Source organism: Saxophila tyrrhenica (genome assembly GCF_035928015.1).
Source record: "Saxophila tyrrhenica strain CCFEE 5935 chromosome Unknown scaffold_1, whole genome shotgun sequence".
NCBI classification, from domain to species: domain Eukaryota; kingdom Fungi; phylum Ascomycota; class Dothideomycetes; order Mycosphaerellales; family Extremaceae; genus Saxophila; species Saxophila tyrrhenica.
In genome coordinates, this window is record NW_027041733.1 from 923,704 (window position 1) to 946,448 (window position 22,745).

Consider the following 22,745-nt stretch of genomic DNA (forward strand, 5'->3'; position numbering starts at 1 on the left):
CTTAAAAGACCCGTCTTTTCTGGATATACGCCTCTACAAATGTTTCTCTCCACGACGGATGTTCTATCAGGATCCTTCAGCTGCTTTAACAGCGGTTCTGAAGGAACCGTTGCTCCGCAATGATCTAGACGATTTGCAAACTGACGTCTGCGGGGTCAGCTCGCAGCTCCAGACCCCCCACATCGCGTCTCAGGCGACGCAGCACCGCGGGCTGCACGAGGAACCAAGGACGCCCACACGGTCGAGACGGTCCAAAATGCTGCTGCTGCGGGGAGACTTTCGAACCGCTGTTCAAGTGCCGAGGAGAGTGTGCTTCTACCGGGCCGTATAACACGTGTTTGCCTTCTCGAAACGTAGGTCGAGTAGCGAAGCCAACCCAATATGGCTCTCAAGACCTGTCCACTCGCTGGTGGAGTGCTGCAATGTGCGGCAGGCCTGCTCTCAGGACGCTCGCTCAGCCGTTGCATGAACCAGAGGGGCAAGAACCTAGCGAGAGGATACCAATCAGTCTGTGGTAGCCGGCCTTCTCTATTGCCTTCCCCAACCTTACCGACGCAACTGCGACTGCCCGTACAACGAAGCTGGACAACGACTTTCAGAACTTATGCATCGAACAGCTCTGGATCCAGCGATAGTACAGATGCCAAGGTCATCAGCGAGACCGTCGAACATTCACAAGGACACAACATTGCAACTATCCAGATCTCCAATCCGTCCAAGCTGAACATCGTCAGCAGTCCAGTCATTGAACAGCTGATTGAGGCGTGCGAAAGAGTCAGTAGTGACGATGCTCTGCGAGCGGTCGTTCTCACTGGAGCGCCCACTGCTCCAGGCAAGGCACCATCATTCATCGGCGGCGCCGACATCCGCGAAATGAGCCAAATGTCGTCGTACGAGCAGGCTCGAGATTTCATCACCCTCGTACATCGCGGATGTCAGGCGTTGCGGGAAATCCCAGTGCCAGTCATCGGCCGTGTGGATGGGTTCGCTCTTGGAGCTGGTCTCGAGATCCTGGCTTCATGTGACCTAAGGATCGCAACGAAAAGTAGCGTCTTTGGTATGCCGGAGGTCAAAATTGGTCTTCCTTCTGTTGTTGAGGCGGCGTATCTACCTGGTTTAATTGGATGGGGCAGGACCAGGCGATTTTTGTACCTGGCTGAGAATATTAATGGAAAGATGGCTGAGGAATGGGGTCTGGTAGAGAGGCTCGTCGATGACGAAGCGGCGTTGGATCAAGCGGTCAAGGAGTGGACGGATATGATCGTTGGCATGGGACCGAGGTGCATTCGTTCGCAGAAACGGTTGATGCAAAAGTGGGAGAATTCAACGATTGATGAGGGCATCGACGCTGGTGTTGATGCGTTGGCTGAGGCATTTGCGGATGGAGGGAAGGAGCCAAGAGGGCTGATGCAGAAGTTCTTGGGTAGAAAGAGATGATGCGAATGCCGTGTCAAACCATTCCATACCAACTCCGGTAGATATGATACAAATCGCCACCCGTCGAACCGATCTCACGATACATAGCTGTGGATGATGTGCATCACTCCCGGTTCATGATCATCTCCTTCTCCTCTGGCTTGATATCGCTCATCTCCTGGTACGTCTGCCGAGTCTCCTCACTCTTCCCCGACACAGCAACAGCTTCGCCAGGATCGGGCTTCACCACTTCCTCCATCGTCTTCGGGTGTCGATGGACATGATCAGCGGGGCTCTCCAGATGCTTGTCAACTGCGTCGTATGTTCCCGTCATGACGGACTCGTCAGCATAGTCGCCGTTTCTGGCTACTTTGATTACGTCCTCAACATTGCCTGTGACTGCTGAGGAGTAGATAGAGCGTGGGATGCTGTCCTCGGCTGCACGCTTTGGGGGCTGTTGATCAGCGGCCAGAGTGGTGGCACTTCCGGCTTCGGGAATCGGAAGGCTTGTTGCAGCGCTGGTGTTGGCATCCAGAAGATCTTGCTGAGCGGTGGTTGAAGGCGTAGCGTCGATGTCCATGCTGGCAACTCCGTCCAACGAACCGGCGGTCACTGCTGCGTTGCTCACTTCAGGATGGCCGCCGTTTGCATCACTTGGCTGGGTCATGTCAACATCCCTCGGTATCATGTACCACTCTGTAGGCTCAGACGATGAAGCACGTCGTGGAGTCTGCAGCGGACCCTCTTGATCACTCCCATTCGGAGCATCGTCGTACTTAGTAGTCACCTCTGCTGTTTGCGCTTGGTCCGTGTCTTCAGACTTGGAGAAGGATGCCTGGGTTGGAGTTTGCAAAGATCCAGGCCGATCGTGCTCGTTCAAGCCATTCATGTCTTCAAGAGGAGTGGCGTCTAGTCCGTTAGAACCATTGGTAAGACTGGTCGTATTCGTGCCATTTGTACTCGGGACGGCAGGGTGGTCGGCAGGAACAGACTCGGACGAAAGCATGCCATTCCTTGCAATGAATGGACAAGCTCCCATCTGCGGGACAGGAGAGTCCGCGAACTCCCCAGTCTTGTTCGAGACGTGCTTGGGAATGTCCGCTCCCGCAGCCTGGTCGACGTTCGACGTCGAGTCGCCAGATTTGTGCTCCTCAGCTATATTGATGCCATTGTGGCCAGGACCATCATCAAGCGCATCAGCCTTCTCCGCCTTGCGGTTCATGGATTCCTTGTTGACGATGCCATGCGGTGCAATCTGTCGGAACATGGCCAGAGGATCCATCCAGGTGTCGATGGCTTGCAGACGGACCTTGTCATCGACCTTGGCGATTGTGATGCCGAAGATCTCGATTGGCCCACCGTGTGCTTTGGCAGTGACCTTTTCTCCCTTGCTGTGGAACGTCAGCATCGAGCTAGGCTCACAGTACGGATATAGCTCACTTGTTGAAGCCGACATAGTCGTTCTTCATGGTTCCCCAATGCCGCCATTTGAAGGCCACCACAGGCGGTCCGCTGTACACTTCCATCACTTCCCACGCGAACGTTGGCATCATGCGCTTGAAGGTCTTGTGGCTGGACGCGAAGTCGGAGTTGTTCGGATCATAGTACCTGAAGTGGTGGGTCAAAAGGTCAGCAGAGGTTGAGATATTGATAGGGCGAGCGGAACTAAGAGCTCGTTTCCCAGAGAAGGCTTCCATCGGACAGAGTGACGTACTCATTGGGCTCGATGATCGCATTGTATGTGCCAACCTTCAGCATGTGCTCCGCAGATTGCGGACTTCCTCCATTCATGGCAAAGGTGTAGTTATCATGGTCGATCGTCCGCCAGTCCGAGAGTCGAGGTTTGAAGGAGGCTTCAACTTCCCAGTTCTTGACGAGGTTCTCGACGAGCTGAGGTAGACTACCTGCGACGTGATTCGACTTCTTTCCTGCGGGCCAGTGTTAGTAAACATGAAAAGTGATTACCTAAGGTCCAGGATAGCACAGGTAGCATGCTGCTGAACACGCCAGTCCCACGTGAGAAATCTGCAACGGTGCCGTGCCACCGTGGCGGCCACGAGGCGTTAAAGGAATGTGTGCACGACGTACCCTCTTCCCAGACCTTGCGAGTTTTCGAGTAGTCTGGAGCTCTGCCGTATCGCCATTGGACACCTTCGTCCGCGAAGACCGCGTTCGGTGAAGCGAGGTAGTCCGGTACTGCTGGAGTAGACTCGGCCGCCACTGCATCTGCCATTATGGGTTGATCTCACTGGGCTGAGTAAAGAGAATTGGAAGTACTCGGGAGGTGTAGAAATCAATGAGTCGGCCAATCGAGTACAAAAAGGAGAGGGTGCGCGAGGGCCACTATATCTTTGTCACTCTGCAGGCCGTCATGCCCTTAGCCGTGAACAGTGAGATCGTTGGGACAATCAGCGTCTGAATGGAAGGCCGTCGGGTACTTGCGTATCATAGACGATCTAAGCAAGACTGCTTCCAGATCGGTTACACAGGGCATACTGGGCTTCCAGGCGTCCGTCGGCCGCCATCCACGTGTCTGGCCAGTGTGCGGTCGGCATCCCTTGATGGAGCAATTGCAGATCGCTCTCGAATACCAAATACTGAGTGTTTGTTCAGCCGAGCAAACAACCCTTGAAGTGCCTGGGAGCACAAGTGACAACGTGTCAGAGATCTACAGCGTTGGACACATCCATGGAAGCCACACGACGCCGGCGGCGTCCACACTGGTCAGGGAGCCGGCGGTCGATGAAAGGAAGTGCGGATGGCAGTGGGGCCTCGATGCAAGGAGGGTACCACATCGAGCAGCACATTGCAGGCCATATGTTTGCTCGGGGTCTCGGAAGAATTTGGAGGCCACGCTGTCAACTGCCGGCCTAGATACAACTGGCTTCTATCACGTAGTCAGCCTGTAGTCAGCTAATATTTGCCTCTCATATTGCACCGTACCCTGTTTTGTACCTCGAGCGTCTTCACATATTTTGTTCCCATTGGGATGATTGGAGAAGAACCGTTAAGGGCGCTTGCAGAAAGCGATGCATCTCCGTCCTGGCTCCTGGCTTCTCGGCCCGGGGGCAGACCGCGTGGCTTGTTGTACAGGGTGGAACCCCTGGGCAATGCCGGTAGCAACGTATCGTTCATGTCTTGAGGCTGTCAGGCGCAGTGTGACAAAAGCAAAGCATGTCTGCATGTCTTTCAGCCGCAGTACTCAGGGGACCAATCTTGACCAACCATACTACGAACAGTATCCAAATCACTCACCTCACTGGTCATAGCCGTTAGCAACGGCTGCAACATCCGCGCAATTGGAATTCTCTGGCGTCAACGACTAGGCAGGGTGCATGTAGCACAACAGCTGCCAGTCAAGCCCAAAGCAGCACCGCCGCCGTCATGACCTCCCTCATCCGAGCTTGACCGAGCACAAACATCCAAGGCTACACGACGTCTTCTCACGTGGCAAAGGCTTACCATGGTGCGATTGGCGACCCAGGGTTCTGCGCTCTCAACATGCCAAAAGCATGCGAAATGCTGTCCTACGCGATTCCCATGGCTCATGGTGCATGGCTTGCCCCTTCGGAAAGACTATATCCGAGAGCCATGGGATGTTGTATGCTGATCTTTATGCATGTGGTGGTGCAAGGCAAATGGCGCTGATCGGCTGGTGAGGGAGAAAACATGAGCGTACGCCTAACGTCGGCTTGAGAGGTCATCTACGATCAGAAGCTATTGGGACAGCCTGTCTATCAAGTGAGTGAGAATTGACAGAGCCGCTCATTCCAAGCTATCTCGAACGGAAAACATCCCGGCTAAAGTGCTGATCATGTTGGGCTCACCCTTATCGTAGGGTGTAAACTTGACAGCCATGGAAAGGCATTACGGAGACATGCACGCCAACGACAAATATCAAGGCTGTGTCGTCATCGACGTCCGCCTGTCTTCTTAGTCTTCCTTTTGGGCTTTCGGCTTGCTGGACCATATTCCTGAAGGGCTTGCTCAGGAGCTGGTGGTGTTCTAGACCTGGTCTCGGTTGCTGTGCGGACTACTGGTGAACGGGACCGATCCGCTGCCTGCTCTTCTCGAGACGCTTGGGCTGTACTCATACTCTCGGGTTGACTCCTGGGCTCAGGCACCCGGCTTCTTGACATAGAGTTCGTCTCGTCAGTGTTGGAGGGCTCTTGCTTGCGTTTCAACTTCGGGTCCTGCCTGGGATTCCTCACACATGCGTATCCTTTCATGCCCAGACCGGGACAGTCGGCCGGGTTTAGACAATAGGGTGCATGCCCAGCTGTTGGCGGATTGGAGACTGGTGCGGGTGTGGGCGGATTTTGACTACCCCAAGAAGGCTCCGCCACTGTCTCAGTGGTCCGGGGCGGAGGTACTGGTCCGAAAAGGTTTCCTTCGAGGAATTGGTAAGGCGACTGCGTCGGCAGAGCAATAGCTGCCCCGAGCCCAGGAACAGGCGGTTGCGGTGAGGGAGTGATAGCCATCCCAGGCCCTTGAGCGGGCCATGGAGTTGGATGGACAGAGCTTGTACCTGGTGTCTGTGCGTGCGTCAATGTAAGTGGAGTTGTCTGGCCCGGCGGCGCCGTGAGCGGCAGTGTGAATCCAGGCGGTAGTATCGGCGTCAAGACGTCTGGGGTTTGGCGTGGTAATCCATCTGTTTGATGAGGATTTGCTACATCAGTGAGTGAAAGGGTCAGTGAGTGTTACGGACTTTGCGGAGCGGATCAAACAACACTCACTACACAGGTTATCAGCGTACAAGCAATAGGCCCGCGTGCAGTCGAAGCAGTGTGCACATAGTCGATTAGGACTTGTACAAGGTCCTGTCAAGGTACACACAATACGCTTCTGCTCTCTAGGACAAATCAGCTACAGGGGTCGTCCACAGCGCCCGAGGACGTACCGGCAGTGTGTGCAGCTCGCTCCTTTGGCCGGGTGACTGCACAAAGGATCCGCAAAAATACAGAATTGGTATTGCTGGTATCTGAGGTCGCCGTGGCTCGTGGTTAGCTATGGCACTTGTGTGCTCAAGGAGGTATGTGTTCACCTGCAGTGTGGACACTCAGCTCGAAGAGGGTTTTTCATGTCTTCAGTATGGTGCGGGGATGTGATATTGCTCTACAGTTCAAGTTGTGTTGCTGTTGTGCTCTGATGTAAAGGAGATGCAGAAGGTGTGTTCAGTGAGCTGCATGTACCGCGAACAAAACCGAAGCAGATTATGTCGACTCTGAGCTGCGAAAGTCTCTTGGTTTGCTGCTTCTGATGACACAAAGGAGAAGGTAAATGTATTCACTGTGTGCCTTCCTCATTGCTTATGTCGATGGGTAATGTCCACTCGCTACATGAAATGAGCATTCATTAAAGACAGAAGACAATCCGTGTATTCTCCAACAGGAAATCTGTGAGCTGTACCAATAGCAAGCAGTGCAGAGATACGGTACGCTGGAAGGTGGAAGTCTAAGAGAGGAAGTGTGAAGAGATGCATTTCCTATTGAAACTTGCCAGTCAAGCGTTCTGCACTGCTCTGCCGAAGTGCTGAGTGAAGGCTTATATATGCCCGTGACACGACAGCGTAGACAGACCGAAGAGTAGCAAGGGTGTACGGAATGTAGTAGTTCATGGAAATTGAGTACAGGTACTTGAGAAATGACAGCAAAATGGTCCAACATAGTAGACAGAGAAGCAAAAGAGGAACTGTACCGCAAATCATCCCCATGCCAGCCGCAGCCTCACGCAATCCAGAAGCGCAAGTCCCAATTGGCACTCGTCCAGCGCCGCAGCCTGGTAGAAGGAATTCAGACACTCTACCTTACCTTTGTTCGCCAGTGTCACTTCCGACTATTGGACTGGTGAGGCTTCTTGGTGGTCCGGGAAGAGCTTGGTCCTTGCTGGCCTTTGACTGGAGACTCACCATACTGCGGTGGATTAAGTCCACTTGCCAGAGTCGCCGCACTGCTTGAGCCTGGGAGCGAGCTGCTGGCTGCCGTAGGGCCATAGGCGTGCGCTGGAGAAAGAGAGGGCAACTGGCCATGTTGACTTGTAACAGAGGACAATGGCGGTAGTTGGCGGGTGTCAGGGTGTTTCGCACCAAGTACTGGAGGCAGCTGTAGCTTTGACTGTACGTGGGCATGCTGTCTGCCTGCTACTGATGGCAGTGTACCGAATTGCGGATCGGAGCTTGCAGCCTCAATTTGTTGGGTGCTGGACTGACCGGGTGGTTGCTGACTCTGCCGGGCTGCGTTGGCAGCAGCGTGATCTTGCGGCTCCGGCCTTAAGTAGTTATGATACCTCAATTTGCAACTCATCCCGCTGCGGCCGGCCATGTGTTCGCCAATATCGCCCCAGGTCGTTCCGCTATTGCGAAGCTGAATGATCAAAGCGTCCTCTTCTGGTTTCCATGGGACTTCTGGCTCTGAGCTGAGATGTTGTTCTGGACCGGGGGCATTCGTGGCAATACGTTCGAGTGTCTCTAGCTTCTGATGCCTTTCAGAACAGCTATTCGTGCTGCGGCCGGGAAGGTGTTTAGCGATATTGCTCCAGTACATTCCCATGCTGCGGAGATGAACGATCAGCGCACCCTCCTCCAGTGCCCATCTCCTGGTTGAAGGTGGCCCTGAGTTGGCAAATGCATAAACTGCTGGGTCAAGGGCGTTCGCGGCTACAGACATCTGGACAGAGAGTTCGGAATTGATACACCCGGGAGTTTGAGTGTTGCATTGGCGTTGCAGACATTGCCTACGTATGTGTCAATGTATGTACTTTGGAGAATAGAAAATTACTTGCCTGCATGCTTCGCATAGTGGTTTATCAGACATTGTGAACCGTGATGAATTTGCTCGCAGGATCTCGAGTACGTCTGTCCACAATAGGCACCTAGAGGTTGCTGGGTTCAATAGTTTGAGAGGGTTTTACCGATGGTAGGTTGTTGTATTAAGCAGCATTAAAGAAGCCTGACGGCCCTTTAAGTTGCGTCCAATTGCAGGATTCCAGATGTGCTCACCTGTTGCTCACACACAGCATCGAGCACACACTACCGCAAGAGTCAACCATTGCTCATCGTTTGCCGAACACAAAACCATCCAACAAGCTCAATGCCTTCTCAGCACTGAGTACAGTTCACTCAAGCCTACGTTGAGTTTTTGTATGAGACGCTGTCGTCGCCACGTAGCTATTCACGCATCAATGTCTCAAAGAATGGAGCCTGTCAATGCGAAGCCAGTCACCAAGTCAAACCACGTACGAGAACCACCAAAGAGGCGCACAGGGTCCCAGAGATTCTTGTCAGGAGAAAAGTGAAAGGTGCGGAAACAACGTGATATACCGAAAACAAGACTATTGCCATACCATAGACTTACTAAATAGGAGAAAGGAGCAGGGATTTCGATGCTGGTGACGATACATCGCGGTCCAGGGCATAGAGTCGTGATGGTGGTCGCCGCTGAGCCACGAGGAACTTCCACAGCATCGAAAATACGTCAAGTCGACATCGCTCCGTGCTCTGGCGTCCTGCCGTTGGTGCTTGTGCAGAGTGGCTACTTCTCCCACGGTCGCCAATGCCTCGGCGATGTTGGAGGAAGGCTAGAAGTCTGGAGATGCTGCGTCTGCTGCGGCACGTGCGATCTTTGAGGCTCGAAGAAGTGCGGAGGGCCTGCATTTACTGGAGGCGGATGCACGGGTCCGAAAGAGTCGTTAGGAGCTGCTCCAGCAGAAGGCCGGCTCGCAGGACCAGGGCCGGTGGTCGAGAGAGGGCCTGAGTTCGTTTCGCCGGAAACCGGGTCTGTCGCAATCCTTTCGCGATTCTGCTGCGATTGCTCAAGTTGGCTGGCATCACATGCCGCATCGCAGTCTCCAGAAGTAGGCAGAAGGGGTGGCTGCTGCATACTCTGGGCTGCAGCCAGGTCACTACGATACCTCCCGTACCTTAGGGCACAACTGTTCGGATTGCGGTTTCCGAAATGCCGGGAGATGTTGTGCCACAACATTCCTTGCTCATGGAGCTGAACGAGCAGGGCAAGTTCTTCCTCCGTCCAGGGTGGTTTCTTGCCGGTGATTATACCTATTCTGTGCGACGCTATTGATGCTTGGACAGCTATTTCGTTGTTGACACAATGTCGATCTAAATTAGCGCAATAGACATGGCCCAATGATCTGTGGCCGGGTCAGACTAGGATTGACCAACATGATACTGGCTCATGTACTCACTTGCAGTGCGGACATGCAAGAACATTCATCGCCGCAGTTTCTGGTCTCGTAGTTGTCTGGGGAGTCCCCTTTAAAGTCTTGAGTGCAGGTCTCTGCAAGATCGGTGCTGTCGGAATCGTTGGTGTGAAAGCTGCTTGTGGTGCAAAGGTAAATCGGAGGTAAGGCGTCAGCGAGAATGTTGAGCGCACTCTCCAAGAAATTTGAGGATTTGTCGTACCTATACAGTCATGAGGTTCAAGATGCACTCATCCCCTGACGCATGACTACATGAGTCGGCTGCTGCTCCTCGCCTTCTTCAACGCAAAGAATGATGAGCAATCGGGGTGTTTACCTTACCATGCGTAGACAGTGTATTTGTCCCAAGAAGTTGCCAATAGCCCATGATCATCCACTCGCCACAGGGCTTGGACCAGGAAAGGCACGGAGAGCATCGTAGGTGCACGAGAGTGTACCAAACAATGTGAATGAACCAAAGAAGACATACGCGAGTTATGAGATATACGAGATATGAAAATTTCGTGACATCGAAGTAGACTTCAGTATTAAGAGAAGATACAGCAATGCCAGGCCGGTGCCAGTAGCGACTTCCGGAGCCATGAGCATCCCCCGCAGCCGCGATGGAGACAAGCGGAAGCTTCATTCATCGTCAGGACACAGATGACTCAAGCTCGCTCAGACTGCCATAGCGTTCCCTTGGAGGTGCTGTGGCAGAGACCAGTCAACGCTGCTGTGGTCCTTCTTCGCTCGGCCACGTTGGCTGTAAATTAGTCCACAAAGCTTCGGACTGGAAGTCCCGAGTTCCCGTCGCCGACCGGAAACTGAATGCATCGAAACCGCCCGAGGTGTTGCCGGATGGCGGAGAAGGCACATGGGTCGGAGCGACAAAGGGTGGATGTACGGCCTGGTTGGAGAGGCTAGGATTCTGCAGATGCTGCGTCTGAAGACTCGTGTAAAGCGCCAGTTGGATGCTCGGAGGCCCAAAGTGTTGATATGAATACTTGAAGTCAGGCTGGTATGGGCCTGGAGGTAGTAAAGACCGACCAGGCGCTGGCCCACCTGTGGCTTGCGAAGGCAGCATCGAGATGGTCGGACCAGTCGCGCTATCCATGCTTTCGACTTCCACGAGTGCTGGAAGAATGGAAGCACGGATATCTGGTAATGATGGAGCGTGTGCTGGTGTGGGGCCCTCCATTGTCGATTGCGCATGCAACTGCTTCAGCTCTTGCGGCTGTCTTGGATGTCGACATGTGATTGAGCTGTAGTCGCAAACCCGATTGCGCTGACCACGTCCGCTAGTGGTTGTTTGTCAGACTGCCATTCATGGGTAGACACTGAAATGTAGAGAAGTACTCACGTGCACCCCTTACAGACAACGTTCGGGTCCGTACACCGGTTGCTGTGGTCGCATTGAGTGAAGGTTGTGACCTTGCAGCTAGGACATTTAGGACCAGATATCGTCGCGTCTGAGCAGTTTTCATCGTGACGGCAGCCTTGGCGGCTATGGTACCTGAGATCAAGTCAGTCAAGCAGAACTCTTCAAGAGTAGTACTGATAAGACAAATTACCTGTACCAGGGACAGTTTGAGCTCACCATGCCGTCGTCTTGCTCCACGAGGGCGCAGCGAGACTATGTGAGTGTTTGAGAAGCGTAGTTGTCTTCGGGGATGGATGTCTTGCGACTTTTCGATAGTGATAATGGATTGACAAAGATGCAAATGAGTGATTGTGTCTTTCTGAAGGAGATAAGTATATAAGCTGGTTGGACTGTGGTTTGGCAAGCATTGGATAGCGAATGAGCCACAAGACTCACCACGTACTCAGTATGGACTGATTCGCGAATGCCTGCAAGCACATGTTGTTCGTTGATACACGTGGGAAGTACCGAGACCCGGTCTTGTGTCAAAGGTGTTAATATTGTAGGGTATCTGAACTCATGCGCCTCTTGCAGCAAGACTGGAAAGCAAACATCGAAGCAAAGTAAGGCATCTTCATTGGACCGCCAGCTGCTCAGGATATGGCTCAGCCGTGACCTGCCAAAAGTTAGCAATGTGATGATTTTTGCGAGAAGTCCCAACTTACGACCTAGCTTCCTCGCCCCGGCGCTGATCTCACTGGCCTGCTTCTGCTTCTGCATCGCCCTCCTGGCCTCTTCCTCAGCCTCCCTCTCCAACCTCTTCACCTCCTCTCTCGCCGAGTTGACACTAGCCCTCGCAGCCATCAGCGCTCGGTCGGCCTCCCTCTCTGAAGCCTCCGCCTCGCCAACTCTCCGTCGTGCCGCTATGATCGATGGATCGTCCTTGTCGCGATGCAAGAAGCCGTGTGATTTGCTCGTCGTCGACGCCGATGATACAGGGCTGCGGGTGCTGGAGTTGGGAGATGACGAGCGACGGCGGTTAAAGAAGTTGCCGCTTCTGCGTGGCTCTTGTTGGACGACAGGTTCCGGTTCTTTGCGCGAGAAAGGGTTGTGGGACTTCTTGGGTTCTGGCGGGGGTGGGGGCGGTGGCTCGGACTTGGAGAAGAGCGGCATGGTGGCGGAAAGTTTAATTTGTATTTGTGTGTGTTATGTGGTGGTTTGCTTGGAAGAAGTAGGAAGACTGGGAAGAGGTAGCTCGTTGTACTTATCGTATGTTCCGCTCCAAAAGCTGGTTTTGCGGCGTGTACGCGTGACGTCAAGCAACCTTCTTAGGATCACGAGGTGAGACACTTCGCGTCACTGGCGCCAGTAAATAGCGCCAGCAGAGCGGTCAGCGTAAGCGAGTCTCATTTCGCGTATGCCGCATTTGATGATTGCACGTGCTGGTCTGATCGAGGCATGCGGATAGATGTTTGAGCATCGAACACGAATTAAGTCTGTAGATGTACCTGTGGGACCGGTGGTAGAAGTTCGGCCTAGGGATACCGTGTACCACAATGAAGCGTCCGAATGTAATGATCGAATTAAAGTATGCCGCCGCGAGCTCGAAGTCCATGCTCAGAAGGCCATGATGGCGTGTAGTAGTGTTGTGAGGAGTCTGGTGTCACTGGCGGAAGTGGTCGAAATAAGGATAAGGATCGGGAGCAGCCGACGGCTCGGCGTTTGGGAAAGTTTAATGCCGGTCTGGACGTGAGATGAGAGTCGAGCTATCACGAGAGCTGTTGCTTTTGGTGCATATGACCCGCATATCCTTTGTCGCTAAGTCTACAGTACGAAGAGACGTTTAACGATAGCCTCAAAGACGGAAAGCTGTACCCGCAATGCAGCATCGGCCGCGATAGCAGCAGCAAGCCATGCCTTCCACCTCTCCTGGCGACAACACTCCCTCGACCTTCACAGACATCCTGCCCGGCGCGCCAACGACATCTCTACAAACACTTGCGACCTTCGTCTTCCGACACAAACGATACATCGCGTACACATCAGGCCGACAACTCAGTATTCTATCCTCTCCAACAACCCTCGTACAGGCCCTTATCTTCCCGGATGATCTTATTGCCATTGCCTCTGAATCAACTACAGGCAAGGTTGCCGTAGCGAGCAAGAATGATGTCTGGGTCCTTGAACCGCATACGGAGGGATGGACGAAGGTGTGGTGGGAGAAGACGTTGTTCCTAGTGCGGGAGGATGCAACAGACAAGGCGCAATGTCTAAGTTGGGGCAACGAGGGAGAGCTATTGGTGGGCGGTAGTGGCCTGCTGTCTCTGTTCTCGACGCTGCCGTCTTCGAGGACAAATTCTCCTGCACTAGAGGCAGGAGGCAGAGAGAACCTGGAAGGCAGGCGGCCATTGTGGTGCAAGGAGATCAGCTCGGCTGTGCAGTATGCCGCGTTCAGTCCCAGCGCAGAGCTCATTGCGACGTCTGGTGTGTATGATCGATTGGTGAAGATATGGCGCCGGCTGTCGTTCGAGGAGGGACTGTTTGACTACACTTACCTCCCTCATCCTGGCACCGTGGCACATCTCCAATGGCGTCCACTGGACACGCACGACGACTCGAGACGAGAGAGCGGCATCACCGGCCGCCACGAAGATGACCCGGAGATCCTCTATACCATTGCCGCGGACGGCCTGCTTCGGGTCTGGCGCACTGGAGGCCTTCACGACCTCGACATTCTCGTAGTCCACACGACTGTTGACCTTGGCTCCGCAATCCCGGATTCTCCATCTCTGACCATCAAAGGCAAAGACCGGCAGCAGTACAAGCCTGCTCGATACACCTTCACTATCCCCGCCGAGCAATTCTGTGACGCTGTTACCGCCGCGATCGGCTTGCGGAAAGAGAAGCTTACGCATTCGCTGGAACATCTAAAGGAGACTGCATCGCAAGAGCCAGATCTCATCATCACCTTGGATGGACATGGCAGGATGTCCGCCTGGGGTCTCCAAAGCATTGGCCATAAGCGACGGCCTGAGACGCCTACGGGATATTCCAAGTCTGCGTACCACATTGCACATACCGAAGGTCTACCCTTGAAAATCAAGGACGGTGTGAACGCGCGATTCGAGGCGTGGTTCGAGGATGCGGTCATCCATGTTCTGGTACACCATTTCGATGGCAGTGTGCAGTGGTGGACGGGTGGCGTCGAAAACTTCTTTTCTCCTTCCGCGTCTGGGAACGATAGAGTGAAAGAGGTAGGGTATTGGAGTGGCCATGCACAAGGTTCAATTTCAGGCTTGAAAGGCTCTTTGGGCGGCAATGATATGATTTCATCAGACGGCTCTGGGAATATCGCAAGCTGGACCCCTGACCTTGCATCTGGACGCATGCATGCATCGTCACATCTTACTTTGGAAAGTCAGGTTCTCGACACTGCCATACTTCCTGTGGCGCACAATCGGGACGCGTTTATTGCGGCGCTTGTGCGATCAATTTCTGACCAGTCTAAACTGGATCTTGTGCTCTGCAGTCGAGCTGGGAAAGAACTGGGCAGAGAAGGACGTACGTTGGAATCCGGAGATGATGAAGTCAAATGGTCGCTCCACTGCAGTGGTAACGAGGAAGAGACTCTGATTGTTGCTCTGAGCAGCAATGGCAATGGCTTCGTCTACTGTCTCGAAACACCAAATCACGCTGAGTTCGGCTTGAGACCGTTTACACTCTCAGCGCCGGAGAGTGCCAAAGCCATTGTATATGCAGCAGCTGTGCTCGACTCCAAGGACTTGGACAGGGTTGGCTTCGTGTGCGTCGACCAGAGTGGCGCGCTACTACTCTATCACCTCAACATGCAAGGCTCAGATCCGCTGGAACCAGCTTTTGTCACGAGCTTCGAGACCGGTATGTCAAGCCCTGGCGTTCTTGCTGTGAGCAACGAGTTTGCAGCCGTTACATCCTCTTCAGGCAATGAGCTGGCTGTTGTCAATCTCCGTGATGGCTATGTGGAGCATCATGCCGCAACAAAAGGACAAATTCGTCAGATCGTTCCATCGTCGACGCATCACTTGGTTGCTGTTGGTTATGACACTGAAGTCCACGTCCTGGCGCAGGGGCGATATGAGCACCACGAGGACATGCCCGCTTGGACAATGTTGAAGCGCGTCTCCATCGCCGGCATTGGGCTCAAGATTAGTGACCTGGCATGGCTGAGCGACTGCAGTCTGGCGATAGCAGCAGGGAACGGTATCTGTATCTCTAGTAGCGAGGTGCCGGTCAAGGATCTGCAAGCTGATATACAGGAGGCCATTGATGCTAGACTGCAGTCGCAGGACAGCTACCACTTCTCAAACTTGTCTCAACAACTCAAGAAGCGGCTGCCTGTCTGGCATCCGAGCTTGTTGGCGCAAACGGTTCGCGATGGGCATTGGACGCTCGCGTCGACACTGGTACACAATTTGTGTCGCAAGCTCAAATTCTGGAGCGAGGGCGACGACCTACACTCACTTCTCGATGTTGAGGCAGAGCATGTCTATCAAAGCGAGCAAGCGCCAACGGCTGCGACATTGGACGATGATCTTGTGGCGGACCTGATGCAGCAGCTGGAAGAGAAAGACCTGCCAGAGGTGTCTCAGAAGGAGCAGCAGCAGCTCAAAAGAGTCATCCAGGCAATGGCCTACTGCTCACAGCACGTCAGTGGTCTTGACGGTGGTGCCCTGCGCTTCCTGTTCGCCTGGAAGCTTGAGCTGTTGCACATGAGCGCGAAAAAGGAGATGACTGCCGGCCAGCCCAACGGCGTCCACCCGCCCACCCCTGCACCGGTCCCTACTATGCACTGGCGTGAGATTACCTTCGCCCACCACAGCACAACTCAACAACCCCTCCTCGACGTCCTAATCGCACACTACGACAACAAACTCACCTGGCCCATGGCCCGTAGCCTTGGCCTCTTCGCCTGGCTCGTCGACCGCCAAGCTCTTGAACAAACATTCGAAGCACTCGCGCAATCGGCTTACCGCTCTGCTTCTCCCGCGGATCCAATCAACGCCAGTCTTTACTTCCTAGCCATGCACAAGAAGCCGGCTTTGCTGGCACTGTGGAGGATCGCGACTTGGCATAAAGAGCAGAGAGCGACGATGAACTTTTTGCGGCGGGACTTCGGAAACGGCAATGCGGCGAATCGGACTGCGGCGAAGAAGAATGCGTATGCGCTGATGGGCAAGAAGCGGTTCGACTACGCTGCTGCTTTCTTCTTGCTGGCCGAGGATCCGGCGAGTGCAACGAGCGTGCTGGCGAGTCAGTGTGAGGATGTCATGCTTGCGATCGCTGTTGCGAGACTGCATAGTGGTGATGGTTCAGGCATTTTGCGGAAGCTGGTTGAAGATCGCCTTATGTCGGAGGCCGCGAAGACTGGCGACAGATGGTTGACGAGCTGGTGTCATTCTATCCTGCTCGAGCATGACTATGCCGCGGAGGCGCTTGTGCAGCCACTTGAGGGTTTGGTGAGGACGTGGGAGCAGGACGATCCGGCTACGCTTGCGCTGTATCGTGGCATTAGAAAGGGAGCGGGGAGCGAATATGAGTATGAGGCTGTGCTGAGGGCGGCGAGGGTTCTAAGAAGGATGGGGCTGTCGCTGCTGGCTCTAGAGTTGGTGTCTCGATGGGAGTTCAAGACACCTAGGACACCGATGCCAAGGGGACGAGTGGACACCTTGACCAATGGCGTGCACGAAGCACAGATTAAGGCGGAGCCACCGTCGATGCTTGAAGGTCTCGGTGACAATTCTACAAACGCTACGAAAGAGCCACCCTCGATGCTCGACGCCTTCGACGCCCCGAAACCTGCTGCGGCGCCGCCACGGGACGAGAAGGCGGCACGAGAAGCGAAAGCTGCCGAACTGCTGAAGAAGATGAAGCAGAAGAAAGAGGCGGCTCAGCCTGCGATCAGTGAGAAGAAACCCGAACCGACGCAGTTCAAGGAGCCCGATGCGAATAGCCTGCTGGATAGCTTTGGATTCTGAGCAACTGCTGGATGTGTTGTTGGTTGAGCGCGGCGTTGGATGGTCCGCGGTGTGTGTTTTTGTTCTACATTCAATGTTGTCGATATTACAGTAATACTTGGAAACCTGTTACAGACACTCGTTCGATGGATGGTTCTTAGCTTGACGTTAACGGAGGGCGCATTGGAGCATCAACAGAGCAACACACTCTCATCCTGTATCAACCACAACACTGCAGCTGACCCATATGGAAGATGAGTAGCGGTAAAACACCGATTTGACATGCTGCTTCCCAGAACAGAAATCACTATGTAGTAGTCTCATTGATCGTGAAGCCGTTGCTGTTGCGAATCAGTCGGGTTCAACCGAGCTAGAGAAGATGGGAACTTACTCGACAACGAGATTGTGGCCATTCACCAACGACATCCGCGGTGTACTCAGCAGAACAACCACATCTCCAATTTCATCGGGGTCGGCCTTCCGTCCCTGCCGCTTCTCGTACTCGTTCCAGGACTCGCTCCCAACTATGTCCGTGTTGATGTCGCTATTCGTCACAGTTTCGAATAGTTTGGTCTGAAGGAAGCCGGGTGAAACAGCATTGACTCGGATGTTGAAGTTGCGAGCTTCGAGGGCGGCCGCTTTGGTAATACCCATGACGCTGTGTTTTGCTGCTGAGTAGCCAGTAGTTCCAGCGCCGCACATGATTGAGTTGACGGAAGCGCAGTTGACGATGGAGCCTTGCTGGGGTGGTCGGCCCTCTTCACTGTCAGGACAGTCAGCTCAAGTTCGAATGGAAAGCTTCAACAAGGTCGACCAACACTGCTACCGAGTCTTGCTTGATCATCTGTTTGAGCTCGTGCTTGTTGCAGATCTGGGACAGCCATTAGCTGGGGTTAGACCCCATGGAGGGTGTGGAGACGTACCATAACGCCTATGGAGTTAATCTCTATTACCTTCCGCCATTGGTCCATGTCTACCTCCCATGTTGGCTGCAGAGGGCCGATGATACCAGCGAAGTTGCTGCAGTCGTGTCAGACGGTGGACCTTTGATCGACAAGATATCCTACGCTGCATAGTCAATCCTTCCGAAGGTGTCGACGGTCTCTTTGACAGCTCGCTCGACTTGATCTTCCTTCGTCACATCGCAGTGGATCGTAATACACTTTGCACCATACCGCTCCACCTTCTCCTTGCCTTCACTGAACGTCTTCTCGTCTTGGATATCGATCAATGCAACGCCTTTTGCTCCCTCCTTTGCGAATGAACATGCAATCGCGTTGCCCAGCCCACGTGCACCTCCTGTAATGAAAGCAATTCCTGGGGCTACGGGCCCTGAACGGAAGTGAGACATACTGTTTGTAAGGAACGATGCTTTGCTAAAGACGAGACGGGCAGGGATTCGAGACCACCAGTCGACGGGAAGATGGAGCTCACAGAAGTACCGGTTCAGCAACAAGCTTCATGCTGCCCCCTCTCTCTCTGGCACCCTCGGTCCCGGCCATTCTCTACGCTGGGTATGGAAAGCCTAAAGCCACCGTGCATGAGCTTTGCTTTGCTTGTCAGTTGCAGGAAGACTCCGTGAACGAGGCCGCTCGAGGATTCATTCGAGACTTGTGCTCGAATGTCAAGACTCGCCTACCTTGTGCTCGACGAGCGGAGAAACCGCGAAAAAGTAGTGACTATCTAGGCGGCCGTGACAGATGGAGCCATGCGCTTGCTGTGTAAATGACTAGATGACTTCGTGATGAGCGACATATGAATCTGTTGACGAAGTCGCTGCACCCCGTGGTCCAAGCGTCTCTCTCCTTACCAGGATGCTGCGAGGGTTTGACCTTGCGTCTTTCAACCACTAGAGATCAATCCAACGAGCTGGCATCGCGGCAGACGACCGCTCCTCTGAAGGCTTATTGATCAAAGCGGACTGGCATCAAGTCTAACTGCGAAACTTGCATCGGCCCGATCTGGTCATGGCGCCAGCAGTGGTACTTTGTCATGGAGCATGGCACATACCACGCCACTACGCCGATGTAGTCACCCATCTAAACTCCAAAGGTTTCACGAGAGTCCACGTCCCCCGTCTGCCCTCAGCCACAGACACTCTCCCGCTCCCACCAACAGCAAATCTCGCCCACGACACCGCTGAGATACGATCAACGATCCAGGCTCTCGTCGAGGAAGGCCAGCAAGTCGTCCTCCTCATGCACAGCTACGGCGGAGTCGTTGGATCAAACGCCCTGGATGGACTACTCTGGCCGCAGCGCCAGGCGAAGGGTCTTCCTGGCGGTGTGATCCATCTCATCTACATGGCGGCTTTTGTCATACCGGCAGGGACGAGCCTGACGACGCCGTTTGAGGGCGAGATGATGCCGTGGCTGACCGAGGATACTGAGAATGGCATCATCCACATGAACGATCCGCGGCATGCGTTCTATGAGCACATTGAATCTGATGCCGAAGCCCAGGAATGGCTGGACATGACTGTCCTGTGCCCTAGCAGTGTTGTGAGGGACACGCTGCAATGTGCTCCGTACGAACGTATTGGACAGGGAGTCGATGCAACCTATCTTGTGTGTTCTCAAGACAAAGAGCTTACTGTACCGGTCCAGGAAGCTATGGCGACACTTCTTGGGGACACTCGGACGATGGAGTACTGTGATGCCGGACATTGCGTTATGCTCGGATATGCCGAGACAATCGCTGATGTTGTTGGTCGAGCATATCAAAGATCACGAGTCCGGCTGGAGCCAACTGATTAGTCTGTCTGCACGGCAACCAGTGGAGCTTGGAGCCGGTTGCGATGGCTTCTTAATTGCTGGTGTAAGTATGTAAAGCTAGTAGTACCCCGGTCTTGACGCAAGGCTAGCATCTGTTCCTTTCGCCGAGCGGCGTGGCTTGGACGACTGCGGACTTGCAGACGAACGCAACTCCTGCCCATACATCTTGCTCCTTAGGCCGGCTGCTTCCCTTCCATCTGCAGAAGCGGCGCGTCGCTACATTCCCGCTCCGCTGACCTGCGCCGCGCCTTTGGTGAGCTGATGCCGAGGGTGTTGAGTAGCAGCCATCCCCGACCAGTATCCTATTGCTCGGATATATATACTTGCTCCTATCATATCTATGCGTGTCATCGATCATATCCCCACCCTGGTCGCGTAAAACATCATATACCCCATCCATCACATCCCCCCAACCCACTCCCGCGACTCAGACCCTCCACCTCAAGACCCAGAATCAATCTGATCCACCACAACCCCCGCCGAATACTCATCCCAACCCTTACACGTCCCTCCCCTCGTCCCATCCGGGATCCCATCAATCTCACTCGCCCGCGTGATCAGATTCATGCCCAGCCCGCCGGATAAATGCCATGCCGAATGGCAGTGGAACGGCCAGACGCCGGGTGTGGCTTCGAATTGGATCGCGGCGTAGCCGCCGGCTGGAATTATTTGTACGTCTCGACGCATGGGGTTGGTGGGGTTGATGATGCTGCCGTCCCATGTTGTTGCTGCTGGGAACGGAGGGCCGCCGCCGGCTGGTGGAGCGCCGGTGGGAGGGCCGGTGACACCTGGCGGTGGACCACCTGTTAGAGGTGGGCCGGTACCTTCGCCTACGTGCAGGACGAAGAAGGTATGCCCGTGCAGGTGGAAAGGGTGGTAGAAGGGAGTTTCGTTCGTGACGTTGAGGACGATGCTGGCGTTGGAGCCGAAGTCGTAGACGTTCCATTGCGGCTCTTCGGGGAAGGAGGTGTTGCCTGCAGCGGCTTGGTAGAGTAGGGGTTCGTTGAAATTGGCGCGGAAGGTCTGGTTGTTGATGAGGAAGTTGAAGGAGCCGGTTTCGTTGAGGGTGATGCCAATGATCACCTCTTGGTAGTATGCATTGGGCGAGGGTGCGATGGGGTAGGCGGGCTGGGTTATGTCGAGGGGTTGGTTGGAGCAGGATATGTCGGTGATGTTGGAGCTGGAGAGGGGTTCGAGGGTGGTGTCGGCGGAGTCGTAGTAGATGGCTGCGAGGACCTGCGGGTAGCTTCCGTTTGTGGGTGAAGGTGTTCCCAGGCCGCCACAAGAAGCTTGTCCGGGAAGAGTGGTCCGCATCCACCATGCTGATGCAGAGTCCTGGTCTGCAGTAACAAGGACATCGGTGCGCTGACCGACGCCGAGCGTCACAATGTCTGTCGTGTATGGTACGATAGGAACGTAGTCAGTCGCGATGACCGTCATTGTATGGCCATCTATCGAGAACTTTTGAACGCCTGGGGATGGGTCAGTATCGCGCTGAGACCTCTGATTGTTGTGCCTTGTCTTACCATCAGCGCCAGTATTCATCAATCGCAGTCGATGAGTCTTTCCACTCTGGAACTGGAACTTCGACCTCTCCGCGCCGTCGACGCAAGTCCAAGTGAGGTTAGAGCTCAGATTGCTTCCCAGCCAATCCGTGCTATTTGAGTAAGATGGCTGTGAGCAGTCAAACTGTCCCCTTCCATTGATGAGGCCGCTATCGCTTAGCGGCGGGATTGAGCCATCAGCGAGACCGCCGGCGCTGACCACGTTGTCCACCATCGAGAAGTATGGGATGTGATTCTGCAGAAGCTGTCAGCATGATCTTCTACACCGTTGTTTGAGAGAAACATACCCAATCACTCAACATTACCGGCCCAAGATCAACATCATACTCGCTCTCCGACGGCCCATACACAACCATCGGCCCAACAACCCCAGCCGTATACTGCGCACTATAATGCGCATGCCAAAACGACGTCCCATACACCTCTGCCCGGAACCTATAACTGTATGAATGACCAGGCGCAATCGGACACTGGCTAACCGACGGCACGCCATCTTCCCACTGCGAACCCCGCTGCAGCATGCCATGCCAGTGCATCGCGTGGCCCTCTTCGGGGAGGGAGATGTCATTGTGGACCGTGACTTCGATCCAGTCGCCCCAGTTGGCTTCGATTGCCGGGCCGGGGAATTGGTCGTTGACGAGGATGACGTCCCGAAGGACGCCGTCGGGGCTTAGTCGACTTCGGTGCACGGTGAAGTCGTATTTTCGGGTGACGTTCGTGGTTGGCACGTCTGCTTCGATTGTGGCATCTGAGTTGAGAGTGGTCCGGTCACCCCAGGGTGCGTTCGAGTATGGCTGGCCATCGGATCCGTCCAGCCATCTGGGAAAGGTTGGTTGGCGTAGGGTGCCCAAGCACGAATCACCCACCTGCTCCTCGTTCGTCAGAGCACTGGAGGGCGGTTGAGAGTAAGTAGGTATCGCCGCGCTGGAATGCGGCGCAGTAGGTGATGAGGTTGCTGTTGGCGTGGCCGTATCACTTTCCGCACCCTCCGACAGCCCCTCAGCCCAGGTCTGCCTGCGTGCCTTTCGACCATCACGCTCGGGCCCAGCATCAACGTATCTTGACACACCCCGCCCATTGAATTGGGCCAAAAAGCTAGCGTTAGTACATGTTAGTAGTCCAAGAAGAAGCGGCGAAGAGCGCATATCAAGATTTCAGTGTGTCAACTCTCAGAGTAGAGGTGAGAAGGATGTCGGAGGGAGGGAGGAAGCAAGCAGACACCTTGAGGTGCTACTAAGAGGTAGAGGTAGAGATAGAGATAGAGATAGAGAGGAGAGGAAGAGGGAAAGGTGAAGTAACACACCCGAAAAGCGCACATATGCAGTACGTCTCTTCCTACATATACCAATGACCACATACTGTTTGGGGATGGTAATAAAGCATAAGAGCCGTTGCCTGGTGACCGTCCCACGACCCATAGAAATCTGTCTGTAGCGGCTCTCTC

At 54.2% G+C, this 22,745-nt stretch overlaps 7 protein-coding genes across 7 annotated transcripts; 3 read left to right on the forward strand and 4 right to left on the reverse strand.

Moving 5' to 3' along the window:
- Positions 1–381: 381 nt before the first annotated feature.
- LTR77_000412 (uncharacterized protein) lies at positions 382–1,437 on the forward strand (the record flags this gene model as incomplete). The annotated part of the gene is made up of 1 exon (XM_064797679.1): positions 382–1,437. One exon carries the CDS (start codon positions 382–384, stop codon positions 1,435–1,437), a length of 1,056 nt encoding a protein of 351 aa, XP_064663913.1.
- Positions 1,438–1,540: 103 nt separating this feature from the next.
- Positions 1,541–3,649, reverse strand: LTR77_000413 (uncharacterized protein; the record flags this gene model as incomplete). Its single annotated transcript, XM_064797680.1, has 4 exons — positions 1,541–2,807; positions 2,857–3,024; positions 3,131–3,344; positions 3,505–3,649. The coding sequence occupies 4 exons, from the start codon at positions 3,647–3,649 to the stop codon at positions 1,541–1,543; spliced, it is 1,794 nt and encodes a 597-aa protein (XP_064663914.1).
- Positions 3,650–7,241: 3,592 nt separating this feature from the next.
- Positions 7,242–8,081, reverse strand: LTR77_000414 (uncharacterized protein; the record flags this gene model as incomplete). The annotated part of the gene is made up of 1 exon (XM_064797681.1): positions 7,242–8,081. One exon carries the CDS (start codon positions 8,079–8,081, stop codon positions 7,242–7,244), a length of 840 nt encoding a protein of 279 aa, XP_064663915.1.
- A 4,801-nt stretch (positions 8,082–12,882) lies between these two features.
- On the forward strand, positions 12,883–16,983 carry RAV1 (regulator of (H+)-ATPase in vacuolar membrane; the record flags this gene model as incomplete). The annotated part of the gene is made up of 2 exons (XM_064797682.1): positions 12,883–14,866; positions 14,930–16,983. 2 exons carry the CDS (start codon positions 12,883–12,885, stop codon positions 16,981–16,983), a joined length of 4,038 nt encoding a protein of 1,345 aa, XP_064663916.1.
- Positions 16,984–17,269: 286 nt separating this feature from the next.
- Positions 17,270–18,313, reverse strand: LTR77_000417 (uncharacterized protein; the record flags this gene model as incomplete). Its single annotated transcript, XM_064797683.1, has 5 exons — positions 17,270–17,303; positions 17,354–17,725; positions 17,781–17,833; positions 17,886–17,982; positions 18,030–18,313. The coding sequence occupies 5 exons, from the start codon at positions 18,311–18,313 to the stop codon at positions 17,270–17,272; spliced, it is 840 nt and encodes a 279-aa protein (XP_064663917.1).
- Positions 18,314–18,929: 616 nt separating this feature from the next.
- On the forward strand, positions 18,930–19,718 carry LTR77_000418 (uncharacterized protein; the record flags this gene model as incomplete). The annotated part of the gene is made up of 1 exon (XM_064797684.1): positions 18,930–19,718. One exon carries the CDS (start codon positions 18,930–18,932, stop codon positions 19,716–19,718), a length of 789 nt encoding a protein of 262 aa, XP_064663918.1.
- A 459-nt stretch (positions 19,719–20,177) lies between these two features.
- On the reverse strand, positions 20,178–22,719 carry LTR77_000419 (uncharacterized protein; the record flags this gene model as incomplete). The annotated part of the gene is made up of 4 exons (XM_064797685.1): positions 20,178–21,208; positions 21,263–21,536; positions 21,589–22,396; positions 22,661–22,719. 4 exons carry the CDS (start codon positions 22,717–22,719, stop codon positions 20,178–20,180), a joined length of 2,172 nt encoding a protein of 723 aa, XP_064663919.1.
- Between the last annotated feature and the right edge of the window lie 26 nt (positions 22,720–22,745).